The 23,874-nt window shown below is 36.6% G+C and overlaps 1 protein-coding gene across 3 annotated transcripts in view; it reads left to right on the forward strand.

Moving 5' to 3' along the window:
• The window catches only part of MIB1 (MIB E3 ubiquitin protein ligase 1), a 72,243-nt gene extending 48,675 nt beyond the window's left edge, over window positions 1-23,568 (forward strand). Inside the window, exons 13-21 of one of the 3 annotated variants that reach the window (XM_042870045.1) lie at window positions 1,398-1,530; window positions 1,890-1,976; window positions 4,751-4,912; window positions 8,372-8,553; window positions 10,301-10,493; window positions 11,977-12,055; window positions 12,307-12,420; window positions 13,559-13,659; window positions 18,668-23,568. In XM_042870045.1, the coding sequence (XP_042725979.1) occupies window positions 1,398-1,530; window positions 1,890-1,976; window positions 4,751-4,912; window positions 8,372-8,553; window positions 10,301-10,493; window positions 11,977-12,055; window positions 12,307-12,420; window positions 13,559-13,659; window positions 18,668-18,808 (1,192 nt within the window). In that variant the 3' untranslated portion in view covers window positions 18,809-23,568. The remainder of the gene's footprint in view (window positions 1-1,397; window positions 1,531-1,889; window positions 1,977-4,750; window positions 4,913-8,371; window positions 8,554-10,300; window positions 10,494-11,976; window positions 12,056-12,306; window positions 12,421-13,558; window positions 13,660-18,667) is intronic. The other 2 variants (XM_042870046.1, XM_042870047.1) reach the window with 2 other exon arrangements.
• Window positions 23,569-23,874: the final 306 nt, after the last annotated feature.

The following is a 23,874-nucleotide window of genomic DNA, read 5'->3' on the forward strand; positions in this document are numbered from 1 at the left end:
GGTGGGCAATGGGCTCTGTGTGGTCATGGTCTCTTCAGGAGCTGTGTGACCCTGAAGCCTGGAAGTGCAGTTACTTCCTTGTGGTTTCTCTGCAATTGGGGGGGCGGCCCCCCCCATAAAAAGTGATTGTTCTGGTGTGAAGAGGGTGTGAAACAGCATTGGGAGAGCATGTCCAGGTGCTTAAGAAGTCAAAGTCTGTTGGAATGGGGTCCTAGCAGCTTGGACGAAGGAGTGCACAGTCTGCCTCATGATCTCTTACTTCTGTTCGTTGGAGCAGAACCCCAGAACCACAGCTTGTTGTTTGATTTATAGGAAACTCATTCTCTTACCTTAAGGGGGCTCAGGAGCAAGTAGCATTTGTGTCATGTGGATGATCAAGACAACAGATCCTTAGGATCGAATTAGGAGCTAAGTTATTGTTTGGTAATACAGACAGCCTATTGTTACTTGCTGCAAATATTTTTGAGTAAAATCTGAAAGGCTTTATTGCATTGGGCTATTTCTGAGGCTTGCTGAAATTCTACCTGTGGAATATCTGGGCTCTAATGAAGATCTGTTTAATTCCATTTTAGTATCTACATTGGAAGGCAGCTTATGGCCTGCATTAGCTAGCACTGAATTTTAAAGCCTGAATTTTGTGAAGAAGCTCTGTTTTTCTTTTGAATTGCATGTTCCTTTAAGGGAAGGGAAAGATCAGGTGATAGAGGAGATTTGTTTTTATATTTCTTTCTGAATAACTGTCATAAAGGAACTCCTTTTGCTTTTTACAAAGATTAGACAAAGAGAATCGTGTTTGATTACCTGCCTGTTCCAGAAGCTAAGTGAAGTCAAGTGAACTTGAGGAAAGTCTTTCGGAGAGAATGCGTGATGATCAAATCAATCCTGCATTCTTTGGACTTAATGGATTTTAGCTTACTTTAATACTACAGCAGTCATATTGCTTTTCCCTACCCTAGAATTTAAAATGTAAAAAGTAAATCCACTTCCACTTGGTATCTTGGTAAGCACATAGAGAATGGGGTAGAAGACTGAACATGCCATGATGTTTTAAACTCAGCCACTTTCTGTTACAGCTATTCCTGTATTCCACTAACAGCCACTTAAGAGTTTCAGCATTTATTTCATTTGTTTTTAGAAGTTTTATTGTTTAATGCTCGGTGATTGGCTGCTTTGCATACTTCAACTGGAAGAAACCAAGCATGAAATTGTTAGGCTTTGGAGCTGTCTCACAACTTTTCACTCACTTTTTCTCCTTTCTCTCTTCTAAAAAAGAGGCTTATGCTTGTCTTTTTCACTGCTGCTTTGTAGTTCCAAGAATGAACGTTGTTTTTACTATCGTCATGTTGTCATTCAACAAATACCTCACAAATGCATTTATCCATCTCTGTTTATTTTAGTGCAATGCGTGTATTGCTGTCCAAGTTACCACGACCGTGGATTGTTGATGAGAAAAAAGATGATGGTTACACTGCCTTGCATCTGGCAGCTCTCAACAATCACGTGGAGGTGGCTGAACTTTTGGTGCACCAGGTAGGATTCTTTTCTCAGAAGGGTTTATATGTTGCACTTTGATTAAACATCTTATGTGAAAATAGTTTGCTCTTGATGCCTGCTGTGCAATGGAGCAGGGAGAGCCATATGGGGAGCTGCAAAGGTCAAAGTTGCTTTTGAGATTGGTACATTGTCCTCATAGGGGAGTTGGGATTGGTCAGTCTGATACCCAGTCTGATTCAAGCATCTGTACAGCAAATGATTGATGTACTTATTAACTTTTGCTCTCAAATCTTCAAAACAGTAATCATATTGAGGGTTTTATTTGGTGCTTTAATTGACTGCCTTGCATTAATGAATTGCTGGGATAGCTGTCTAATGCTTTGAACATCTTCTAGGGCAATGCTAACCTGGATATCCAGAATGTTAACCAGCAAACCGCTCTGCACCTTGCTGTTGAGCGTCAGCATACGCAAATTGTTAGGGTAAGTAATTTACTTGCAATTTACCATGTGATTAGTCATACTGTATTCAAGGTAACTGTAGCTCTCAACACAGAGATGAAATTTGGTAATTGGCTTAGCAGCATGTTGTAACAGTTGAATGTTTTTAATTTTGATCAATTTGGGAACCTGCCAACTTGTATAGAAGTTGAGCAAGCAATATGAAGGAATTTCCAGGAAAGCTAAATTTTTGTATGTGAGCATTATCGTTTCCTTTCTGTAATTGCCAGTTCTGGAATCTCTTCTTCTGGAGTACGGGATGATGTGTTCTGTTATTTGTCTGAGCTTTATGGTCTTGTGGTGGGCCCTCAGCATAGCATTTTTGATGTCTCTTTCTTTGAGCGTAACTGTTGTTGCTCACAGCTTCTGCAAACTGTGGCTAGGTGAAACAACACCTTAGCAGTTTCACTGCTTTTCAGTCTTCTATATGGTTTTCTCTTTTCCTAGCTTGGGAAAGCTAAAAGCAGTAATAAAGTGACCGGTGAAATTAATGCTATTTCTGTTTGCCTGCATGGTTATGAAGGTTTAACACTTCCATTTAACAAAACCTGGTTAAAGGCAGAGGAAACCGAAGTATGGCACTACTTACTCATTCTGGCATGGATTGCTGACAAGGGCTGTTAAGCTTGGGAGAGAGTCCTCAGTGCTGGAGGATATGTTTGCTAAGAGTGAATACATCACCCTGGCCTTAGCCCCCTGTGCAATTTTTGTCTTTGTGTTGTGATACTCTTCCTATGATGAAAAATATTTCCTATTCAGGCCTACTGAGAATTGTGCCCCTTATGTAGACTTGTATCTGTGGTTCTGTTGAGCATTATTTTGCAGTAAGGTTTCTCCATCTCTGCGGGTTGATGGATGTGATCTCATTACAGTGAAACATGTGATATGGCCCTATATCTGGAACCACTTGCTACCAAAAGAATGGTTTCATAGAGTCAGTGTCACTTGCATTCTGCAAGCTTTTCTGCAGCTATATTTGGTGAGCTCTTGTGCCCTTCTGGAACTGACACGGTACCTGGGAATCCAACACTAATGCAGCAGATGAGCAGGAAGGTAGGCACGTTGAAGAACTAGTGCTGTTGGATTGTGTATTGGATTGGCATAGTTACACCCAAGAATATTTAAGTGAATGACTCGGTAGAGTATCCATATTTCAACATTGGATTAGCTTTGAGAAGTCCTAAAATAACTCATGCAGCCATGCAAAGAGCATGTTGGCTCGTATATTTCAAATTTAATTCCTATTGGGTACCTTCCAGGGTTGGGTTGTACCCTCAGGCATCTGTGGAATAGTGGTCAAAGGTAGCAGAGTTCTTTTAAAAGCTCTGCTGCCATGACAAAGGGTAATTTTAAATTTTTTTTTTAATCTTTTTTTTAAACTTCTGCAAAGGGTTTGAATTTCCATGGTAGCCAAGGATTCCATGTCACTCTGAAGAGAGTTTTCTTATAGATCGTCTTCCGAAAGATTGACTAAAAATCCATAGTAATGATAGAGAAATTTTAATGACATGCTGCCATTTGTTTCCAGGAGAAAGTGAAGCAGAAAATGACTAGTGGCAGACAGGGTATGGGTGTAAGAAATTAAAATTGGGTCAGAGTGAGTCCATTCAGAAGATGTAGGGTGTCCTCGTGAGGCTGTTGTGAGTCTCAGCTGGTTTTCTTGCCTTCAGTTGTGGAAGAAAGAGTTGGAGGAATGTGATAAACTGCAGTCAATTACAGACAGGTATTTTCTTGAAATACATGCTCTGAGTTTCTTTATAGATACTTTATTTTTAGTCTTTTCAAGAGTCTTGATTCTTTAATTCTAAGATGCTAAAATCCCTGCAATTGGGCTTATTCTGAAGAGGGAGATATTTCCCTTTGTATATTCCTGTTTCTGGGCTGTTCTTTTTGTCACTACTGCAATTCAGAGTGTTGCAGAGCAGCAGAGGTTTGAAACTGAAGTTAAAACATCAGCTGTTGCCTGTAGGCTTTCAAAAGCAATGTGATTTTTTTTTTTTTTTTTACAGGCATTGTTATTTGTTAGCATGTGTTCACTGTGTTGTTTAGCAGCATATTTAAGAAAGTTCTGGTGCATCAAATTATAAGAGTGCTTTGTGCAAGGGCAGTATGAATATGAGGGCCTATGCAGCCTTATTTGCTTCCCTACTTTTGAGCTGGAATATGTCTTAAGAGGATATGGCTAATTTTAGCCTTAAGGATGATTCTTACAGTTCATTACTTTCCAAAGTGCTCTAAGATGATATTTAATAGTCAGTGGTTTTTATATCTTCTGCTGCATAAGAATTAACCTAAGTATGTGTTCAACTACTTTGTTAATGTGAGAATACTACTGTACATTAAGTTGTAAAATTTAGCAAGGTGTGAAAGTGGTGATTTTTGAGGTCATTGAAACCTAATGTTACAGAATGCATAGATATCAGAATGTTTGCCCACTTTGTTCTGCTTCTGATACACTGATCTGTTGCCTTCTTTGTTGGCTATTTGGTACAAATTAAAAATAGAATCCTGTGAAATAGCATCTCTTTTAGCTATTGCTCAGTCAGGCATTAGGCTTCTGCTGAAATAAAGTTGATATTTGCAAGAGGTGAAGTGCTTCAGTTGAGGCTGAGCTCTCAACTGTGTACCCAGTGTGGGAAAAGAATAACCTTTTTGGACCTGATAGTGGATCCTAAACCACAGATTCCTTGAAATCCGTGCTTATATGGGATAAGGAGCTGTTGTTGTGTTTTAAAGTGAGTTCTCTTTCTTCTCAGCTCTTAGTCCGTGCAGGTGCTAAGCTGGATATCCAGGATAAAGATGGGGATACTCCCCTGCATGAAGCCCTGCGACACCACACCCTGTCACAGCTCCGCCAGCTCCAAGACATGCAAGATGTGGGCAAGGTAGATACTGCTTGGGAGCCATCAAAGAACACAGTAAATAAAATGCATTTATTTATTCTTTTTTTCTTATGTGTTTGTCTCCTTATTGTTCTAGCTTATCTCAATTCTGTACTGTTGAACTGCTTTGTTTTTTTTGGCAGCGTAAGTTTGTGTAAATACCACATTACACTGCAGTGTAGGCAGGAATCCTTTTTTTAATGGGGCTTTTCACATTTAGTCATTGTCTTTGTTAAAGAAAAATAGAGGTCATTTAATTCAAAATAGTTCTGTCTTTCACAGTGAACATATACAGCTGCCAAAAAATCAGAAGTAGTTTTTGGAAAGAGAAACAGTAATACAGAATAAGACTAAAATTGTTTTCTGTGCTTCAACATCTTGCATGATTTGTTTGTAGCTTTCATTGTTCACACTCTTCTATAACCTTTTGAAAGCTTCTTCTGTTAGAATAAAGGATTCTTAGTCTTTATATATTGATTGTTCCATATCTTTTTGACAGAGTTCATTTCAGTAATAATACCATAGTAAGGAAATAGTCTATGAAACACAAGATAATAAAGGTCAAAATGTTTGTAATTACAAAAAAAAAAAATGCTCACACCTGAAAAGCTTTGTGAGCACCATGTGAAGTTTCTAATTTGGCTGATAGAAAGAAGTAAATTTTGTGAGTGATCTGTGTGGTGGAAAGCAAACACTTTTTTTTTTCCCATGAATGCTGAAGATGTGCAGCATAGCACTGAATTAGATTTACTGAGTCATTTGTTACCAATATCATAATACTTTTTTCACAGTTAAACTGTGGGTGATAGTTTTAGCATTTCATTCCAAAAAAACGTGATTGAAAAGCCTTTCTTCAAAACTTCACTTCAAATGTAATTCTACTGTACAACAAATATTTTTCAAATTGGCTACTTAATTTCACTGAAATACGCTGGGCTAAACTTTGAAAGGAGATTAAAAGTACAACTGACATAAATAAGAAAACATGTCCTTATAAGTGATAGGAAGAAGCTGATTAGAACTTGGTTGTGTTCCTATGATCTGAAATGGACTCTGTGAGCCATGGTCAAAATGATTTGTGTGCATGTATTTTATTTTGAAAGGAATTAATAAGATAAATATTCTTTCTGAGATTCAGCGTTTGATACATAGGCTTTTCAATTGCTTTACCATCAGTGACACCCAAGGTGAAATTGAAGGAGTTGTTTTGATTTATTTTTTCTAGTATTTTTTCACCTTATAACATCTATTTTTGAGAGTTTCAGAGAAAAAGGAGGGTTTTTTCATTTTGTTTTCTTCCAATTTCATTTGAGCTGTACAGGTTAAAAAAAAATACACCATTGGATTCATTTTAGTAAGATTTTAAAAAGAAGAGTAGGAAAAAGCATATCTAACAAAAAGAATCTTTAAGGTTTTATCTCTGATCCGAAAATTGTTCTTTCATTAAAAAAAAAAAATAAATCAATTAGTCCATCATATTTTAGCTTGATCAAACTTTTGGTCTTTTTTGCACTTTTCTTAAGCTGCACTTTTGCCTAGCAAAGAAACTTGGGAAGTTTCAGATGGTGTAATGGAGATATGTGCTCTAACAGAAGAAATCGAAATTTGTTTTATTTAATGGTATAAAACAAGGTAAGATGTGTCAGAAGTTCTAAGATGGAGTCAAGCCTGGCTAGTATATGCCTAAGAACTCTTAAGGTGATCAGCAGATCAAACTACCTTGAAAATGTTAAATAGTTGTAAGTACTAAATGAGCACAATACTTGTATCTATTGTGAAGATAGTGTAAAAATGCTATAAACTAGATTTTGCCTGTGATCAGTTTTAATAGTAACCTGCATGTGCAGGCTCTGAAAATTTAAAGCTATCCAAATACATATGATGGATAATAGATAAATAGTATTAATAATAGAATAATAACATCATCTAGGAAACAATAAGCTTTTCTTTTTGTGACTATGATGGTTTAAGGTAAACTGACAGAGTCTGTATTTTTTTAATTACTTTTTAGTAATTCCTTTAAAGATTGGGAAATCTGGTCAGATTCCTGAAGCCTATGTAAGAGCAAATCTGATACGTAAAACTTGAGAGCTGATTTTTGCTCTGATAAGGACAGTAGTCCATGTCTGATTAGAATTTAAGATGCCAACTTGTTGAATCACCTAGAGAGCATTTTTGTAGTGCAACACTTCAGCAATATTTCAAGTGAATAAACTAAAAAATGAATACAAATGTCACTTGTAGGATTCCAGATGTTTTTCATGCCCCATCTCTGGAGGCAATCAAGGCTGGGCTGGATGTGGCTCTGGGCAGGCTGGTGCAGTGGATGGCAACCCTGCACATAGCAGGGGGGTTGAAACTAAATGATCATAGTGGTCCTTTTCAACCCAGGCCATTCTACGATTCTCCAGAGGAGACTTGCTGCAGCTATGCTGGCCTCTGTGTTGTTGATTTTGTTTTTTTTTCAATCCATTCTGTGTGCCTGAAATGTTTCAGACTTCCAGAAAAGGGTCATGTGATGTGATCACATCTTGATATGCAACAGGTATCGGCTATTTGAAATTTATTTCCATAAGCTACAGTGTCTAATGCAGTATACATAGTTTTTTTAAAACACAAAAGGACTTCTGACCAAATCAAAATGATCTTAATTTTTAGGGGTACACAGCCTTCAGAAGGCCTGCTGCAGGGATAGGCTGCACAAACTGAACATGGCATAGAATGATGTACATTGGTCAAGTTGGATGCTTAAACCAGTTGCTGAGAGTGAGGTACATACAAAGTCCTGCCTCTCCTTTGTTGAAGCCTTTATAGTTCTGGAATTCTGCACTTCAAACTCCTTGAATTTAGGCTGTGCTAAACCAGTTCCTTTGAATAACAGTCCTGTTGATGCAGTTTGGCTGCATCATCATGCAAAGTTGGTGAACTGATACAAAAAATCACTAATAAAACAGCTATAAAAGCGTGAAGAAGTGTTAAATGATTAGGACAGGAGGACAGATATGAGTTTAAATCCCATCAGGCTGAGAAGGCAACTAAATCAAGTCTTTGTTGGGCAGTTGCTATATGCACTGGGCTATAAAATTGTGTGCTACTTCTCTGCCCAGCTGTTCTCAGTTCAAGTATGGTGGTGGTACCATTTTGTGTGAACTCAGCAGTTTTAGTTTTAGCATTCTGCATACATACGCACTGGGATTGTAGCCTTTGAAATGCTTACTACAGAAGCACAGCCGCTTCTCCAGTGTGTGTAGGTTTGCAAGAGATTTGGTGTTCCAGTAGCTGAGCTATTCCTTGAAGTCTTTTAGCTCCTTTAAAGAATAGCTGAGTACAACTGATGTAGAATTAAACAACCATACAGTAGTCTTACTTCTGGAGTCACTTCCTTGGGCATACAGATCTATGCATGTTCATGCGCACATGTGCATGTTTTCCTTTGGTCAGGCTACTCTTAACTGCACAGTGTCTCAAGTTGCTTATGTATTTGTTTCCTTTCAGTTAATAATGGGACTTGGCACTCAGGGAGCAGAGAAGAAGAGTGCAGCATCTATTGCCTGCTTCCTGGCAGCCAATGGAGCTGACCTCAGCATTCGTAATAAGAAGGGTCAGTCTCCTCTTGATCTCTGCCCTGACCCTAGCCTCTGCAAAGCACTGGCTAAATGCCACAAAGAAAAAGTCAGGTTAGTATAATAACAAAATTCCTACTTTCCAATCTGTTTTCTGTAGATTAACTGATGTATTTAAAAATGATGCTTTTATTACCTAGAGTATTAAAACTTACAAGCGTTTTCTTGGTTTTTGCTTAATTCTTTATATTCAGTGGTACACCAAATGCCATCCCCAAACATGCTTGTTGAAACTTAAGTAAGTTTTGCAAGAGTTCCATGTACTGACTGAAATTTGAACTGTACCTTATTTCTAGGCCTTGTTCTTCCTCTGGCAGGTACCAGGCAGGGTGGGTTGCATCTCTGCCCTGTGGCGTCTGGATCTTGTTAGGGCTTACTGTTCTTACCTGCTGGGCTGTGGGTTTGCTGCAGGCATCATAGCAGTGTGATGGCCTGACTGTGCTTTTGTCTAGAAAAAACAACTATCTGACCAGGCTGTGAGGAATTCTGTTAGCGGGGAGAAACACTGAGTAGGTTTGGGGTTTGGTAACTTCAAAAAGGATCTAGCTAATTAGGATTAGGTTCTAAGAATTTCAGAGAGTTAAGACTGGGTGTGACTAGAGCAGGTTATTTCCTGGAGCTTGGTATGCAAGGATTTTGATGAGTTGGGAAGTAAACAATACTGTTTCATACATTCAGGGTGGAGATTGCAGTACCAGGGACTAGAATTACAGCAAAATGCATGTTCCTATGGGAGGGAAGGAGAGGAAAGGTGGCAAGATGCAGCTGGTACATGGGAGATTACCAGCTCCAGGAAAGGGGCAGAGGGAAATCACTGGAAGAATTAAGTGCTCATTGGGACAGGTTGCCCATGGAGGCTCAGAAAACTGTGCAAGTTTTGGAGACTGAAATGGGCAAAGCCCAGTATAACGTGGTGTGAATTCAGTGCTGATTCTGCTTTGCATAATAGACCTCCTGAGTACCTGTCAAACTGAATCATTGCATGACTCTCCAAAAAGAAAAGGAGAGGTTTGACTTGGCACCTCAGATGCTCTTCTCTAAGAATTGCACTTGTGCTGGTATCTTGCACATGAAAATTTGCAGCTTGCTACTTGCTCCAGCTATATTCCCATTATTCACTTCATTCTCATCCTTAATTCCTGTTTGAAAATCACTGTAAGACAACAAAGACCATACTTTCAAAATATCACAGAGGGGAACTGTTTTTTGTTGATGTTGCCCTAATATGAAAGGTTTGTTCTTTCTGCAGTCTTTTCTTTTTTTTTTTTTTTTCCCCCCCTCTCGTCAGCCTCATCATTGTGGCTGTTCCTATTTCTTGCCACCTTTTATGGGCTTGTGAGCATTATGGGACTGAGCTGTTCACGTTTAACCTGTGCTCCCTCTGCTGGGTGAGCTGCAGCAGGGGACAAATAGGTTGAGGACACTTACGGATTTTGAGGGTTCTTTTACAAGTCTGATTGCAAAGTATTACAAATATATTCAGGATTTTCTAGGTGTTTTGCAGGTCTGAATGTACAGGGTATTACCCTATTCTGAAGTAAATGCGGAAATGGGAGGGAGTTTTTTTGTATTTACAAAATGCTATTCTGATTTGTGTGGTCTGTTTTTGCAGAATGTCTTAACTGATCATGAAACCTTGTGTACTAGTGTCAACTGTACACTTGGGAAAATACAATTGGGATTGTTTTATCATATACACTGGTGCTTGAGTGCATAGGAATGTATAAATAAGCAGCTAATTGTTGTGCAGCATGAGCTAAAAATAATAATAAGGAAGTCTCACTGCAAAATTTCTTTGTAGTGGTCAAGTTGGTTCCCGAAGTCCATCTATGATCAACAATGACTCTGAAACCTTAGAAGAATGCATGGTGTGTTCAGATATGAAAAGAGATACTCTGTTTGGCCCATGTGGACATATTGCCACATGTTCTCTGTGCTCACCACGGGTGAAAAAATGCCTCATCTGTAAAGAGCAAGTTCAGTCTAGGACAAAGGTAAAAACTTCCACACCTTTTTTTTTTTTTTTTTTTTTTTTTTAATATTGAAGTGAAAAAAATAAAAAGAAGTCAAGGAAAATTGTTTTGTATTTTAAGCAGTATTTTGCCTTACAGGTGTTTCACTGGATGGAACTACCTGTATCACATGATGCTCTTTTCTGTTTGCCTGTACTCTTGTCTTGTCTGCTGTTCATTCTCTCTCTCCCCATTATTGTCTTTATTATTCAGGTCATCAGAGTTTGTAATACAGCCATCTGAAGTTATATCTTATTGTGCTTTCTTCCTCAGAGTATCAGCTATTTGTGTCCCATTTTAAGGACCTCATCAGACTAAGTTCCTTAGGTTTCTCAAATGGTTGCACACAGGTATTTGTGATTAGTCTGGGTGCATCCCCACTACTTTTCAGTATTGCTTTATTCCCAATAATCACCAGGTCTCGTCCTTCTGCTGCTTTTTGGCTGTTTAAATAAATAAATCTCATATTCCACTTAAAGGTTTTCTAATCTGTGGAAAATCCATTCTCTTCTTTTTATCTTTATCCAAACACTTTTGGTTAATCGGCTTTTGTTGTTTTTTTGGGGTTTTTTTTTACTCTGTGATAGAAATTGCAAATATAAACTTGTATTGTTTCTACTGTTCAGTCTTTTATTCTTTCTTATACTTGTTTACTCATTCTTCCATGCAATTTTCAAGGGACAAATCTTAGCATAGTTCTTTTTCTGCAGACTATGTAAAAATTTTTCAATTGAAACGTTCAGCCATGGGGGCTCAGAGCGGCAGAGTTGCTGCTTCCACTCATCCATCTAAAGAAGTGAATGTGTAGAAATCAGCTGTCCTATGTGAAAACTGACCTTTATGGATAACCTTTCTTTGACTTTTTCTGCAGAGTTAGAGAGTGGAATATCTGTTCAGTACTTCTCTAATGTTCTTCTATTAAAAAAATATTAAATATTTTAATTGGTATGCAAGGATTTTAAAAAGTATTAAAAAAATTAAAAATATATATTATCTATATTAAAATGTAGTGCTAAGAAATGAATGAACATGGTCAACAATTTTATGATCTGGAAGAGGTGATCCAGACCAATATGAATAGAGTGGCTTGAGGCATCTGTGGCCACTGTATACATTTCTTCACATTAAATGTCATGAGAAAACTCTGACCCAGTATATTAGTACAGATTACTGTGATACATTGTGGCAAACAAAATAGAAAAGATAAAAGAAAAAGGAATGTCCTAGCTGCTTCTTTATGCCTGTCAGTATATTGAACACATACATTTTGTCAGCAAATATCAGTTCTTCAAAGTCAGTATGGTAACTGCTTTAAATTGCATTCTGAGGTGATGAATTAGTAAATACAACATCAGATGGAGCTCCTTAAAATCCACATGCCTCGCGAAACAGAGTGAAAAATGCAAGTTCATGTAAACATCAGGAGATAAACTTTTCTCATATGTATGTTTATTGTACTTTACAGATTGAAGAATGTGTAGTGTGTTCAGACAAAAAGGCAGCAGTCCTTTTCCAGCCTTGTGGTCATATGTGCGCCTGTGAGAGTAAGTAGACTTCATGGGATGTTCTTTTTGAAATAGTCCTCAAAGGGAAAGCTTTTATTTGAAAACAAAACAAAACAAAAAGCCTAAAACCTTATTAAGAATGTGATTTTGAGTCTGACTTAGTTATATTATAAGACTTTCTTATGATATTGCTATAAAGTTAATCTGAAAAGAGTAAACAAGTTCGTGGATAGGAAGAAGGAACAATAAGAATAGCAGGATTTAAATTCAGATTATTTCTGTTCTTTCAGATTGTGCAAGCTTGATGAAGAAATGTGTACAGTGTCGGGCAGTGGTAGAACGAAGAGTGCCTTTCATAATGTGCTGTGGAGGGAAAGGTACAGAAGATACCACTGATGATATCTGTGAGTGACTCCAATACCCGTACTCTTTCTCCTGCTTCCACCAATGTATTTTCATTCTTATTCTATGAAATGACCTAAATTTTTCTTCTCCTTTTTGAAGAAAAGTTTAAGAAAACAGTGTTAAGCTATGTATCCCATTTGCTGTTTGCACTGCTAACAGCAGATTCTATGTCAGCACCAACCACTTTATGAAAAGTCTCTCTCCATCATGCAGAGTAGAAGCTGAAAGATACATTAACTTCTTGAGTAAATTTGTGTTTTATTTTTACTTCTGGAACTATCTGACTAACAAAGGGGTGATAAATGTGCTGCAGCTAGGTATAAATAATTTTCATGATGGTTTTTCAATCTTGCATCTTTGACCATTTCTTAAAGTTCTTATGACTTCTCTGAATGACTTCTGTGGAAAAATAATCCACGGACATTTATAGTATATGTGGTATACAATGTTTGGGCTGCATTTTATCTGAATTGGAAAACCAGGTTATTCTTGTCATGGTATTCCTAAACAGACAAGTATAATCTTAAAATCATAATTTTTAACTACTTGTGTTGGAAATTTGAATTACTTTTCAGGCTTTTTTTTGTTTCACATAGCAACATTGCTTCCTGGATCTGTCAAAGATAAAAATGGTACGCTGAGTTTGTTTGAAATTTCAACAAACTACTTCCCTGGGACTTGTGTAATTTTCATCACCAAATAGAATCAGCTGTATGGATAAAAAAAATGTTTTCAATGTGAAAGGACTTGGCTGTAGGCTTTTGGGTTTTTTTTGTTTGTTTTGCTTTGTTTTTTGGTTTTTGGTTTTTTTTTTTGTGTGTGTGTGTGCAAAGAACTTCGCTGGAGAATCATTGCTGACAAATAAGAATTCTAAGAGGGGCTTACAAGCACCTTGAGCATCATTACTGAGGAAGTATTTACCACATTTGTTGCTACAAAACTCAGAGGTTTTTTTGCTTGGGACTTGAGCTGCAGTGAGGTTCTAGTGAATTTAGATTATGAAACGTGTTTTAATGACATCACTTCAGATAATTGAAAAAATTATAATTAGTATTCTGAAAAAAGTTATTCCTATTTCATTAGGTGTAATCGTATACCTTTATTTTCTCTAAATTTTAAAATCTCTATTTTCTCTAGCAAGTGGTAACATTCCAGTTATGCAGAAAGACAAAGACAACACTAACGTCAATGCAGATGTACAAAAGCTGCAGCAGCAGTTACAGGACATCAAGGAACAGGTAAAACTGCTAGATAAAAATTTTATGGACCTGTAAGGTAACTGTGGAAATCCAATGCATCGTCTGTTATTTCAAACAAAATAACCCATTGAAGCGATTCAGTTCTTCAATTTTAGTTCAATAACCGATAATTTTTGTGGTTCGTTTGTCTTCCACACATAGATTCTATAAAAGGTGGAAATTTTCGATGATTCTTTTACCAGAGCATCTGTGTCAGTGTGACATAAAAAAGGGTGCTCTGCCCAGTCAGTGTGTCCTGTGCTGCTGTAACTGACCTGAATGTGTTAGCTGCAGCAGCAGGTGCTCTCACAGAGGTAGATATTCTTCATTGCTCTGTGCCTAGCTTAACATTTACTTGTCTGTTTGTGAGCTACCTTAGAACAGTGGCTGTCAGCTGTATCATGAAAGGCTCTTCTGTACATGCTCTTCAGGCAATTGTGTTTGTATGTAACTGGAATATTGGGATATAAGTGAAAGTTGTTTTCTTTGGTAATTATGCATCGTATTTGCAGGTAGAAATCTATTCAAATTGGCCATAGATAGTGGCAATTCATCAGTTAACTAAATTGCATGTGATTTAGAAACATAATAAAAATTTAAAAAAATTGTTTCAGAGAATTGAGAATGTTTAAATTTCCTACACCTGTAAATGTAGTCCAGTTGAAATGGTTTACATACTTGACTGCATGTGAGACTTTGCTATGGTAAATCACTGAATGGTTTCCTTCTTTTCCATCTGAGCAATGAATATTTGAGATGTTTTCAGTGGTAAAGGAGTATCTGACTGTTGTATGAACTTACTGTGTTAGAAAAGAGCCTTGATAATGTGATTTTTGGCTTCCTTGTATATAACAATTGGAAAAAAAAATGTTTTAATGGATACAGGAGACAGAGAAGCCTTTGTGTTTACAACTAGCCTTTTCCTCTTGGAGGCTTATAGCAGTATGTGATGCTTCAGTGATGTCAGCATCACATCCAGCTGAGACAGTTATTGCTCTCAGCTGTTGGTATACATACAAGTTAAGACTGAAGTTTTGGATCACCACTTCTTACCTTTAAATACTTTATATTTGGGAACTGATGTTCTGTCAAGTTTCAGCCTTGGTAGTATCTCTGAAAAGAACTGCTCCTGGTATATGGAGAATTGGCCAAAGACCCCACTGGCAGTTTGAACTCAAATATCTTGTTCAAAACACATTCCTTCATAGTTTGTGTAGAAAAAGCAGACAAATAATGTCATTTGAAAAACATATGTCTTCCTCAAGAATAATGTCTGGAGCTACTGTGTATCTGTGACTTATTAAATCTGCTGGTTTGCTTCAGTTTTACTTTTAAACATAATTGGATGAAAAGAAAGAGATAATAAGGCTACTACTTTGGCATTTAAAATGATATATTCAAATATACTGATGAATGCTTAAATCCAAGAAATCTGTTTTCTTTAAATGCATTAATATTTTTTCTACTTACTTTGAGTTTATAAATGATTTGAGTCCTGTTTGGATATGGTAATAATTTTTTTTTTTGATGGGGATATGAAAGGATGACTGCTTCATTTTACAATTTTTCTCCTTGATTAGATGTGACCTCAGGTTTGTTTTTTTTCCAATTTTCCAGAAGTGCTCTTAGTCATAACAATTCTTACCGTAAGAAATGTTAGCAAGAAGCTTTCCAATATCAGAAAGTTACGCAGTTATAGGGAGAAAAAAGATCATTTTATACATGTCATTTTCTACTTAAGTTTTCTGGTTTTCATATTTTCAACAACAACTAATATTTAATACTGAAACATTTTGAGAACTGAGGTTCTTTTGCTTTGACATTCACTTTTATCTTTTTTAAGTTTTTTAAGATCAGTATGGAACTAATGATTATTCCACACCTATTTGACCAGAAAGAGGTTGTTCTGGTAGTTCTCGTGTGGTTTTGACTTGAGACTGTTTCATGTTTTGTTTAGTGTCATTTCTGCTTGCTCCACTGAGGGGGCAAGCTTTGTATCATACTTTTGAACAACAAGCAGGATTTGATTACAATTAGTCATCCAATCTTTTGAATTTGTGCTTAAAGTGATGCACAGCATTGAACTTTGGTCATGTATACTTCTGATTTGTGCTTTAGTAGTTCCCTCTTACACTGATGTTTTTGTACTTAAAATTAATTTGTTCTCTTTCAGCAGGTATAAACCTATGTTTCAACTCATACCTTCAATGATAATGTAATATATTAGTGCAGCAAGCTTTTAAAACCATTTCTCGTGCCGAGCAGAAGTGATGCGTGATGTCAGCTGAATCTCCCACATCTGATGACCACACCATTCTTCAGGGATTCCCTGAATGTGAACCCTTGTGACTGTAATTGCAATACCTTCACCTCATTTCATACATAATCACCATCATCTGTCTAATATCTTGTGTATGTTCCTTCACCATACCTACATCACTTTCTTTCTGCTTAAAAATGAATTTATTTTGTCACTGTGCACCTGCATGTTATTGGAGAAAGTATTTTTGGGAATGAGGAAATACTTCAAACAGATTAAAACATTTTTTAGTGGTAAAAATTGATCTATTTGAATTATCAGACCAAGCTATAAGTGTGTTAAACACTTTTTGAAGACTGCTCTTCTCTCTCAAAGTAATTTTTGCATATAATAGATGGTAGTACCTATTTATACTATTTGTTTTGCTTCAAAATATGGGAGTCAAACAGTCCCTGCAGATAAAAGAAATGTAAAATATGGTTTCATACAGAGAGTGTTCAAGCAAACTAGCAGAACAGTGAAATGATGCTGTGGCATAAAATCTGTGTAAGGCATGCATGAACTTTATTGCATTGTAAAAGTGCATATGAGCTAGTGCTTAAATTTTGGCGTGCTCCTTGGAAGCTGTGTAAAACTCACGTACTTTGTCTTGCATCCTGGCTGGGAAACATTTGAACTGATTGAGAAAATCCTTGTCAGCATAGTGGCATAGCAGACAGCAAGTTTGTTTCTGCCAGCTGAATTCTCCTACTGTATGAAGTAGTGTTAATGTTAAAATAGTATCATATTAAGAAATAAACAAGTAATGAATTTTAAATATTTTACATTTGTACCTAGTTGGAGGAATTGGGCAAAAAATTGGTTCTAAACGCATAGAATAAGGTCTGCAAGTTCTTTGTGTTTGTTTTTTTTTTTTTCCTCCAAAGGTGAGATTTCGATTGCCTTTGTCAGTCTTTTATCAAAGGATGTCAGGTAATGAGGCAGCTGTGTGTTCATCAGAAACTGACAGCTACTTGATATTGAAGTCTGTAGATTACTGGAAGAAGCAAGCTCGGATTTTCCCACTGGAAGTATAGATAGTGACTTGGTGTGAATGGAAAAATAAGCTGGACTGACTGACAGTTGGTTAGTCAACTGTTGGTCTCTAAGTTTTTAGTTTGTGTTTTGGTGTGACGCTGTTGAAATTCTGACAAAGATGGAGCATGGTGTTCTTGTCAAGAATAGATTTTTTCTTTTCTTTTCTTTTTTAAACAAAGTGACAGAAGGATTTATCTGGAAATTCTGTGTCACTCCTGGCCCATTATACCGATGTCCTGGAGATTAAAATTGGCGTTTGGCCAAAATCTGTGTGAATTCAAATTTGGTGTAAGCAGATTGATGGTGAAGATATATATCTGTCTTCATCTAAGCTACCTGCCCTAGGAAGTAGTATCTATCATTTTCATAGGAAGGATGCTTGAAGGGTTTCTGCCATGGATCATCTCTCATGAGATGAGCGGTCTGAAGTGAATTCCCCATGAAAAGTGTGGAAACAAAACACAGGTGCAAGGTGGTGATAAAATGAATTTGTTTGGAATGTTGGACTTGCTGGCATTTCATATCATAAGTGAATGAGGTATGAGTTCAGTGTTTTTAAATGTTAGTGTGTCTCAGATTTGAGTGCATCTTATTGATTTGTCAGACTGTAGAAGAAACTTAACAATTATGTGTTAAAACATCTATCCATTTACTAACTTTCATTAAGCCTGTTAAAAATGAAATCCTAATGTAAAATATAGTTGCAGTATGTTTATGGTGAAGGAACATGCCTTACAAAAACTTCAGATTCTGCATATGACAAAAGGTGAAGGATGTTGTTCCTTAGTCATTTGGTACTAAATAAATTTTGCTGTTGAAGAGCCTTAGGAGATCTTTATTGGGCATTGGCTGACACTATAACGTTCAGCAATTAAAACGGATTTTAAAAGTTTGCTGTGCTATTGTTATGACTGAAGGTAACAGATTTATTAAGTTGCTCTTCATATAAAACTTAGATAATTTACACAAGCAAAGACTAGAATTACTATTATTGAATCTTTACATACAATACTGATGATGCAGTATTTTTTCATTATTTCTGCATTTGTTCAACTTGTTTTGTAGAGGTAAGTATGTGATGAACTACAGGCCTGAGAAGGAATTGCTAAACCATGTACCTGAGCATTACATGACATAAAACTTTGTGTGGTGTTTGTATCCTGAAAGGTTACAAATGGTTATGTCAAGGTGAATATTGCTAGAATAGCATCTGAATTCTGCAAATGTAGATGGTGATGCCGCAAATGTGATATCGACCTACTACTGGATTGACTTTCTTAAAGATATCATGGAACCATGGAATGGCTTGGGTTGGAAGGCACCTCGAGGATCATCATGTTACAACTCCCTTGCAGGGGGGGGAAAAAAGGACACAACATTTGTGTCATCATGGGGTAGGAAAATCCCCGGTACTTTAAGTAGATGAATGTAAAAATGTGCATTTAAAACAAACAAACAAACAAAAAAATACACACATGGAGGTTTAAAAAAAAAAAAAGCCCACAACTTTTCAGATTAAGTAATATATGCTTTAGTAGCTGGGTTATGCTGTGGTAACAGTCTGTTGTGCTTAAGATGGCATATTTATTGTTAACTTTAATTGATGTATGGCATGCTCAGTACTGTATCCCTGCTGCCATTGACTAAATAACCTGTTAAAATCTTTTACAGACTATGTGTCCTGTCTGTTTGGACCGTCTGAAGAATATGATCTTTCTCTGTGGCCATGGGACGTGTCAGCTTTGTGGAGACCGAATGAGTGAATGCCCTATATGCCGCAAGGCAATCGAACGAAGGATTCTTTTGTATTAAGAAGTGGAACAAGTATCTGTTGGTAGCTTATGAATAGTAAGGACATTCTGGTGATTTAAATCTCTGCAAGTTTGAAAGGCGGTAAAAGGTTCTAATGAAAACATTTCTAATACTGTAGCACAGGTTCATTAAAGACTGTGAACACACCAAATAATAGAACAGTATTTGAGCAGTCAGCTTTTAACTTTACTCAGAAAAGTTGCTAATTTACAGCAGTCCTTTCTTTTGTTGTGTTTTTTGTTTGTTTTCTTTCTGTCATTTTCTTCCCCTTAAAGTGTAAAGGGACAATCTTGTTTTGGTTTCATTCTTGTTTTTTTAATGTGCGTATAAGGTGTTGAGTGATGTAGTTTTTCTGTTATTTTTTTTTTAATGCCAGTTACTATTGAGTATAAATCTATTTAGTGCTTTTTTTTAATGCTTTTCTGGAGAATGTTCAAAAATTCTGTGACGTTTATAATTTGTAATGGTTTTCATCTTGAAATACACAGTAATGCGGAGTCCATACAAAATGTATGCGCAGTTGTAATAAACGTAATACTATTTCCATAAGATCAGGTCTCAAAATACAATGCTAAGGTAATTTCAACTTTAATGTGCCCTTTGCTGAGGATGAGGTGGGAAAGAAACAGGAAAAAGAAACAAATCTGGTTTAGAAAGGTTGCGTTCTTCAAACTGCACTTTAGCGTAACAGTTTCAAGCTGACCTAAATAATATGAACCTCTTGACGCTGCTGGCCTCATAGATTCTTATGGAATAACTCTTAATCTGGTTGGAAAGGAGAACAGTGGGTCAGTTATCCATTTCAGATAAGTGAATTCGACCAGTTTTGGGGGAACAGATAGATACATGTGTGGAGCCATTCAAATATTCTGTCTCTACAAATTAGAAGAACTAGACGTGAAGTTTGCAAAAGTTAAACTTCAGTATCTTACCTTACAAAGTATGAAGCAAGCTTTTAACGGGTATCATTCTCCTTTCTTAATTCAGTTACATTGTCTCAGAACAAATAGTAGTAAATAGCAGGATCAGAGATTTAATTTAGCTTTTCATCTACATTGAATGTTAAAACCATGTTAGCTAGGATCTATAGATAATACTGCAGTTCAGGATATTGTTGGCAGAGAGTGATTTCGGAGCCATGCCTAGGTGAGATGAAATTGTATGAGGGAGTCAGCTGTCACTGATGTGACTGAAAAGTGTTCACGAATCTGAAAGTACTGCTGTGAGGAGCTGCAAACAATTAACGTCTTGATAACAAATATGTCCTTCTATCTTCTTGGACAGGAAAAAAAAAAAAAAAAGATATGCTGATTTAAGAGTTATTTGCAGGTACCAGGCACGTACCAGGCATAAGGTATTCAGCAGTTTCCTGAGTGCAGTTTGTGTAGCCCTTTGCCGTTGTGCTGGCTTTGTGTGAATGCAGATCAATGAAGAAATACATGCTGGAATCATTGAAGTGCCTTCCTATCAGCAAAAATTAATTTCTTGTTTCATTCTCACAGCAAAAGTATGGCAAAAGGGCTAGTTCAAGGGAAGATCCAAGTAGGAATAAAACTGGTCTCTTTGGAAAAATCGATCTCAGTCTTTTGAAGCTTGTGTTGATATGCCAGAACCTTGTAAACTTTGGCAAAATTCTCAGAAGAATGTTACTAGTGAACTGCAAAGATAGATAAACTTTTAAACAGTAAGATTTAAACACTTAATGGTGTTTTCCAGGAAGCAGCTACAGTGATATATTGAAACAGTGTAAGGCCAGTGTCTTTTAACAAAGTGAAGTAATGTACAACTTTTCTATAGACAACTTAATCCTTATCCAGTATTGCAAATGGATTCATCATTCTTTTCAGTAATTTTTCATTGAACACCATCTTAATCTGGAGTCAATGTAATATTGTTTTATTTTGTATATTAACAGTCCTTTGTTCAAAATTATCTATGTCTCTGTCTTTTTGGCCGAAGTAAATAGTCTTTCCTTTTTGGTACTGATTGGATCCCTGTACTAAAATATGGAGACTTCAAGGAGCTTTGGAAAACTTTTGATGGAAAACTTTTTTTTCCACTTTGTTGTTTCGCTCTTTTCCACTTAGACTCCAATTGCATGAGTGCTCAGTGTTGTACTTATTTAGACAATACGTATGCCACTAAACCTGATTTTTTTTCAGTGTTTTAGTCAGCTGAAATGTCTACAGGACACTTCAGCTTCCTTCCAGTCTTCCTCCAAAAACGATTTTGTAGTGAGATATGCCATTTGTCCATCCATCCTGATTTTTATGTTATGTATCACATCTGTTTTCTCTAGTTCTGGTACACACCTTTTGAATATCATGCCTTATTTACTCTTCAAGGGGACCTCTATAAGCATAAAAGCAGAGTGGATTTCTTCTTGATAATGCAGCTCAAAACTAAAACCTTGTTGTAGCAGCTGGCATTTTTCTAATTCTTTTTTACTGGAACAAGTCAGAACTACTTCAAAGTAGTTCAACTTCACGTTAGTTGAAAAAATGCAGCTGAGTAAGAATTGATCTAAAGTATCCTGGGTGGATAACTGGAGTTGAGTGTTAAATATTCTCCATCTGCAGGAGGTGAGATATTAGCAAAAATAGCTAAGTCCAGTGATAGGCTTGTACTTCGCAAGAGAAGCTGTGTGTTACTCCATAATACTCTTCATACTTGCATATCATCACAGTCAAATGGATACAGACATAGTGACTGAAGTTGTTGTATAGGAGCAGTTGTAGTCTTTTGTACTGTAATCATGCCAAGTGGACTTGAACAGTTGCAGTTGGAAGGTATCACTGTTGGGAATTTAATTTCACGCTTTCAAGATGTCAAGAGAAACAGTTGAACTAGAAATGCAAGGTAGAGTAACATGCTTGAAATATTGCTACTGGCCTAATTAACAGGTGAAAGAGATGTGTAGCCTTCCCAAGTTGTCCTTCAAAAAACTCAATGAAGAAAAATGTTAGCAAATCGAGCAGCACTTAAAGACATGGATGACAAGGAGGATGAAAAACAGGCTTTGTTTCTTATGATTGTCCCTCAATATTCAACAGCAGTTTTGAAATTAATTTGGATGATATATCTCCATTAGCTTCCTCAACCAATCAAGAAAAGAACTAATGGTACTGTTCAGATGTAAGGTATGTTCAGATGTTTAAGTAAATCCTTCTTCTTTTCAATTCAGTGGAATACATAACTTGTCATATCACTACACAGTGATATTAAAGTACAGAGACAACCTAGAAGGCTGATAGAACATGCTAAATAATTGTATTTTGTTGTTGTTATTGGTTTTGCTTTGTTTTTACAGGCTTGCTGTGTGTCATCTGCTATACCCCAAATTCCCATTGAACTCATTGGGCACTTTTCAGAATTTTTGAACTCATTTGGCACTTTTCAGAATTCGGGCTCATAATACCTACCTTCCAGTTGTTGAAATACTCTATACTTGCATGTTCAGAGTTTGGAGCAATCCCATTTTACTGGCATGGATACTGAATTAATGTGGCAGGAGAATGAGCGAGCTACTTTGTAAATATGAGAGGCTGATTAGAAACTATTATTCCTAACTTGAATTGAGTGAGGATCTAGCAGATTTGCACAAGTACTTGTGCCTTGTTAGCATAGTCTTACAATTGGTATTCTAGCTTCTTTGAAAGACATTAAATGACCTTTTAAAATAATTTAAGTCCTTATTGTGTAGATATTTTTTAGAGATGAAGTTTTATGTGTGCATACCTGTTTTTAGCAGTATTAGTTGCAGTTTATGCAAACACTAGGCTGTTTGAAGAAGCTGCTCTGAGCTAGTGATCTGTTTAAGCTTCCTCTACAGTACTGTGCATTAAACATCAGAAACTCAACTTTCCAGTAGCAGCTGGTGAACCGAGAAGCCTATCCTGTTCTTTGTGCTGCCTAAGTCAGATTTTCACTTAAAAAATCACAGCATCCTTTTAGTAATGCTACCTCCTTTCTCTCTAAGTACTGAATTCTGGGTTAGTTTGTCTTGGGGAAAGGACGGGGAACATTTCAGTTTTGTTTTTGCTTCATCAGTTTTGATGTCTAAATACATTGCGGAGCATTTTTACTGACTGTATAAATGACGTACGGTAGAAGCGTATGATTTGCCACCATGTACATTGTATATTAGTCTTGCACAAGTTGCTGGAATTCGTACTGTTGTCTTTTTATGTATTTCGTAACTTGTTTGTGCTGACAAAGCAAAACTGTTATCACAGAGGTTTTAGTATAAGAAGTTTAGAAGTTTTATAGCTGAGCCTGTGGTTTAAAAAAAAAAAAGTTCTGACTCAGGGCTTTTTAACAACTTAAATACATTTACGATATTCTTCAGCACGTCTTGGAGAGCATTGTAGATTTAATGACTGTACAGTGCCTTGATAGAACTGTATAATGGGCAGCAGCCGTAGAGTCCTTACAGAATGCAAGTATCTTTTGAATCCAGTTGAGGAGTTTATGTTAATGCAGCTGTAATATCCCTGCTATGGATTTATGTACTTGTATATACTTACTGTAAAGGAAAATCAGCAAATGTAGGTCTTGCTAAGCTTTCTGTAAGTTGTTTTGTTGTTGCAACAGTTGGGAGAGGGGGGCAGGGTATAAAGGGCTTAGTGTTCAAATGTACCAAAGTAGCATTTCTGGGAAAGACAGCTGATAAAAAGCTCTGTATGGGATCTTTTTTGTGTGAGGGGAGAGGTTGTTGTATTAAAATAATAATAAATAAAAATAAAAATAAAAATACCCTCTTTATTCTGGCCCAGTAAGTGTTTCTGAAAAGAGAGAGAGAATAAACAACAATTCTGTGTTTGCATGCCTTCTCATATTTACAAAAAATTAAGTAATTTTACATTTCTAGAGGATATTTTTTTTTTATCACAAGCTTACTGTCTTCATGAATGCAAATTCTTCCTGTTAGAAAACCGGTTTTTCTGAACCACAGGAACATTTTTGCTACGTTAAAACCAACTTTGTATTTCAGTAGTTTTTGACATGACTGTTTATTGGAGAAATTTATGGTTGTCTGTGTGAATGTAGAGGATTTTTCTGTATGC

This window comes from Lagopus leucura, unplaced genomic scaffold (genome assembly GCF_019238085.1).
Source record: "Lagopus leucura isolate 7727_CA_CO unplaced genomic scaffold, USGS_WTPT01 Super-Scaffold_100002, whole genome shotgun sequence".
Taxonomy (NCBI): Eukaryota; Metazoa; Chordata; class Aves; order Galliformes; family Phasianidae; genus Lagopus; species Lagopus leucura.